Source organism: Monoraphidium neglectum (genome assembly GCF_000611645.1).
Source record: "Monoraphidium neglectum strain SAG 48.87 unplaced genomic scaffold scaffold00737, whole genome shotgun sequence".
NCBI classification, from domain to species: domain Eukaryota; kingdom Viridiplantae; phylum Chlorophyta; class Chlorophyceae; order Sphaeropleales; family Selenastraceae; genus Monoraphidium; species Monoraphidium neglectum.
Window position 1 is genome coordinate 16682 of NW_014012891.1, and position 4152 is coordinate 20833.

Sequence of the window (4152 nt, forward strand, 5' to 3'; positions counted from 1 at the left end):
TTAGTAATAGCGCATCTCGCTGCAACCCCACTCCGTGGCACCCACGTCAGGAGGCAGGGGTGCAATGCCGGCGACGCCCTTGTTGAACGCTTGCCATAGCGTCCAGAGCAGCAGCTGCGTGCGTGGGTTTTCCGCGGTGGGTGACAGCGGCAAGCACTGATATGAGCAGATGTATGGTCATTGCATGTGTGGGCTATGCCGTTGGTGTGCAGCTGCGCACGCGGTGGACACTCAAGCAGACTCAGCCTCCCCATGCCTACGAACACCGGCCGAACGCTCACCTCCGTCACTCCTGGACTGCAGAAGTGCATGCAGTCGCCCTGCTCCACCCCGTCCCTGCCGCCCTGCGCCCGCGCGCCCGGGTGGCCCCAGGGGGCCGGCGCAGTGAACGCAGCGGCGTCGCCGACGACAGGGACGCCGTAATCTCTCAGCACCTCTTGTGCGGCCTTATTGAACGAGCCGCCGCCCACAGCGGCAGGGTCTGGGTAATCGACACAGGCCCGTGACGCCGGGTGGTATGGGTGGGTCGAGGCCGACTCGTGGAAGATCAGGTGAGGCCGCGTTTCCACGGTTGCCTGAAGGGGTTGGCAGCGGTGCGGCGGGCATGCATGGGGCCAGTTGTAGTCAGGAGGTGGGAGGCGTTTATGGGGTAGAGGCCGCTGTAGTCGACAGCAGGCAGCCAAACTGAGATTGCAGGTGACATCACGCAGCAAGGCGTGCACATGCCCTAACCCTGGGCAAGACACCAGTTCCAGCCTCGTGGGAGCACTGCAAGCCCTCCGCTCACCAGGTAGAAGCTGCCCAGCAGCCGCAGCGCCTGCTTGTACGCCAACACATACTCCTGTGACTTTGGCTCTGCCCTGGGTCCGTGCCAGTTGCCAAAGTTGACCACCACGATGTCGTGCGGCGATGAGAAATTGGAGTAGAGCAGGGGCAGCACGCCGCCACCAGCGACCTGATGCGATTTCACGCGTTGCAGTGGCGACAAAGCGGCGGCAGTTCGTCGGCGGTTGGGAGACCGATGCCGGCAGCGGCACAGGCACGCTTGGGCCGCAGTCGTTCTTGGAAAAGGGGCATGCAACAGCGGCGCAGATATGCCCAGCAAAGGTGTATGCTTGGGGTGCTGGGTCGGTCCTGCTCTTGGGCGCGCGAAGTGAATAGCATCTGAAAAGAGCCCGTGTTTGCGCAGCCCCGATGCTGCAGGACCCCACCTGCGTGTTGTTCGCCAGCGCCCAGCCCTGCACCACGTGGACCATGCACACGCGGCCGCCGCCCGCCAGGTGGATGCACTTGGGGGTGCCCGGCTTGAGGGGCAGCGCGTCGAGCTGGCGCACCAAATTCGGATCCGTGCTGGGGGCGCAGACGCGCTGGTCCTCCCACAGGTCTAACAGGAAGCACTGCGCCGCCCTGAACAGCGACCGCGTGTTGGAGTCGCTGCAACACATAACGGGGGGGAGGGCCCAGCAACCATCGTCCATGGGGGTGGGGCAGTGAGGCGTGGAAGCAGGGGCAGGGGTGTGCATTTCGGCGCATGATTGAAAAACGACCCAGGATTCACACAGGAAGCAAGGGTGTACTAGGGTGAGGATTTGCGGACACACGTTGCTGCTGTGCGCACGTTAATGCTGCAGCGGCAGCAGCTCCTCCCGTCGCTCAGTGGTCTGCTCCCCCTGGCTTCCTGTCGTCACCCCCCGCCATGAGCTGTGCGGCCAGGCCTGCGGCTGTGCTCACTTGGCAGGCCACCCACCCAATGAGCCACAGCGTGCGCCCCCGAAGATAGGGGTAGAGATCGCACGGCGACAGCCGCAGCGGGGCCCCGCCCTCCGCCCTGTTCGCGAGCAGCTGCGCGGCAGCGGTCTGATCGGCCGTGCAGTCCAGCGGCTGAGTGGCGGCGGCGTCGAAGCGGCAGATGCGAGTCCTGCGCGGGGATCGGTCGAGTGAGAACACTGCAGCGTTTGATGCTCAAAAGGCAAGCGGTCTTTGAGCGCGCTGTTGCCGATGGTGTGATGGACGGGCTGCAGCGGCCGCTCGTAGCTGAACGTCCGCGTCCCGCCTGCCCTGCGCCCCAGGCCCTCACCAGTCGCGGCACCACTGGCAGCGCCCCACGCGGCCGCAGGGGCTCCCGCCGGCGCATGTGCAGGTGGCGTTGCTGCGCCCCCCAAACAGCAGCGGCTCGGTGACGTCAGAGTATGTCACCGGGCAATCCTCTTCCCCCGCAGGCCAAAGCGCTGCGGCGAGCTGCGCGCCGCCGCCCGCGCTGCCGACGCTGGCCTTGCGCAGGGAGCCAGTTGGGCGCGCTGCGGCGGCTGCTGAACGCGACGCGCCGTGCCCGGGTGCATCTGCGGCGCTGGGTATGAGCGCGACGGCAGCCAGCAGCACCGCCAGGGCTGCCGCAAACAAGGGGCGTCCCATGCGGTGTCGATGGCAGCGGGCGCGAGCGCCTCAGCAGCAGTTGGCATGTGGTCGAGTCTGCGAGGCAAAATATGCTTATGCTTTATGGTGTGCACAAAATCTATATGTGACGGCAGGAGCGGGGAGGTGGGCAAGCGGCATTGGTGCGCGCGTTGCGAGCGTGGGCATCGGTGCACTGCCACCAGGTGACCCACAGTTGTGGGCGATGTCCCCCAATCAACCCATGGTCACGCCGTGTAACCGCGAGAAGAGTATTTTTCAGGTACAATTGAGTCGATGCTACGCACCAGCGGCGAATTGAATGGCATGCCGCGAACGTGTGATCTTCGTGCCAGGGAGGCGAGCTCATGCGTGGCAGAAAGAGGGGAGTAGCAGCGCGTCAGAGACTATCATATGAGCTATCCGACTCCAATTGGCCTTGTGGAACTCCCTTGAGCTGGCCTCATGCTAACGCAGCATGGTCAACACGACCTGACTGCCAGTGCTAGCCGGTGTGCTGCCAGGACCTGCAGGGATGAGCACATTGACCCCAACACACCAAGGCTCTTGATTTAACAGGCGTGACCAAGCTTTCATTGCAAACCCCGGTGAGACGGTGTCGTCCAACTATGACTCCTAGGCAGGTGGGGTACATTCGTTTCACTTGCATCCAAGGTGTTCTGTGCGTAATCTCTATGATGTTTGTAGTTCTTGTTCTTAGAGGAAAAATTGTTTGACAACTCCATGCCACTGCATCAGGTCCCCCCTCCTCCCACCTTCCAACCTGATAACTTTGCTGCCCCGCTGTCTACAGACCAGCTCCGCTTTGCGCCCCCCTGCAGGCCCACGGCTGACTGAGGTTTACGCTGCTGAATGGACTGCCGCAGCCACCCGCGTTGCGCCCGCCGCTTTCAGGCGCAACCGCCATCCACCGACCCACCCTTTCCGTGCCTGGCCGCCCCACGCCAACACCGCACCAGACCCTGTGGCGTCTGCAACTCTGCCTTCGTCTCCGCACAGGTTCAGTGATGCGTGACGGCCTCCCCTGTTGCGGCAGTACAGCCGTGTTCGCCCCTTGACAACTGACGCGCCCCGCACGCCACTCTGCGAGCACATGTTTACAGAGCTTTTGTGCCATGCGGCTGTGGCAACGCCAGCGCGCTGCAACAGCAGCCTGTGGGGAGCGCACACACTCCGCGGGCGTCCATTGTCAAGGCTGCACGCTGCCTGGGCAGGCGCAAGCCAACCGCGGGTTGCCAGGCAACCTGCGCTCTGGTTGTCAAATTGCAACGTGTGGCACGCCTGCAGAATCGAGGCGCGGCGCGACAGTAGCGAGGAAGCTGCGCATTGATCGGACGTGGGGGCCGGTCGGGACGTCATGACGCGGAGGGGCCACACCATATGTCCGCAGTCGCGCTGCGCTTGATGCGCGCGGGCGCCAAGTGCCGAACGCAGCACCGATGCTGCCAAGGCACGACATCGATATGTGTGTTTGCCCTCGCAGGCCGCCTGCACCGCACAGCGCGCGGCGTGAGCAACGAACCAGCGGCGGCCAAACCGCAGCCAAGGGCCCTCTGGGGCCCGGTGGCAGATGGGCGACGCGCCGTCCTCGTCGGCAGCGCCAAAGGGGCGTGCGTCCGCACGGGCGGAAACCGCATCAGAACTCGTCGTACTTCTCCTTGAGGCTCCTCCGGGCCGCGCCGCCCTCGCCGCCCGCCTCGCCGCCGCCCTCGCCCGCGCCCGCCGCGGGCTCGGCGGGGG

General features: G+C 64.8%; 1 protein-coding gene across 1 annotated transcript in view; it reads right to left on the reverse strand.

The window, feature by feature from the left end:
* The window catches only part of MNEG_5069 (hypothetical protein), a gene marked incomplete at both ends in the record, with an annotated part of 5187 nt that continues 1035 nt past the window's right edge, over positions 1–4152 (reverse strand). Inside the window, 5 exons of the mRNA XM_014046458.1 lie at positions 1–114; positions 282–575; positions 788–955; positions 1212–1434; positions 1748–1881. Coding sequence (XP_013901912.1) covers positions 1–114; positions 282–575; positions 788–955; positions 1212–1434; positions 1748–1881 — 933 coding nt within the window. The remainder of the gene's footprint in view (positions 115–281; positions 576–787; positions 956–1211; positions 1435–1747; positions 1882–4152) is intronic.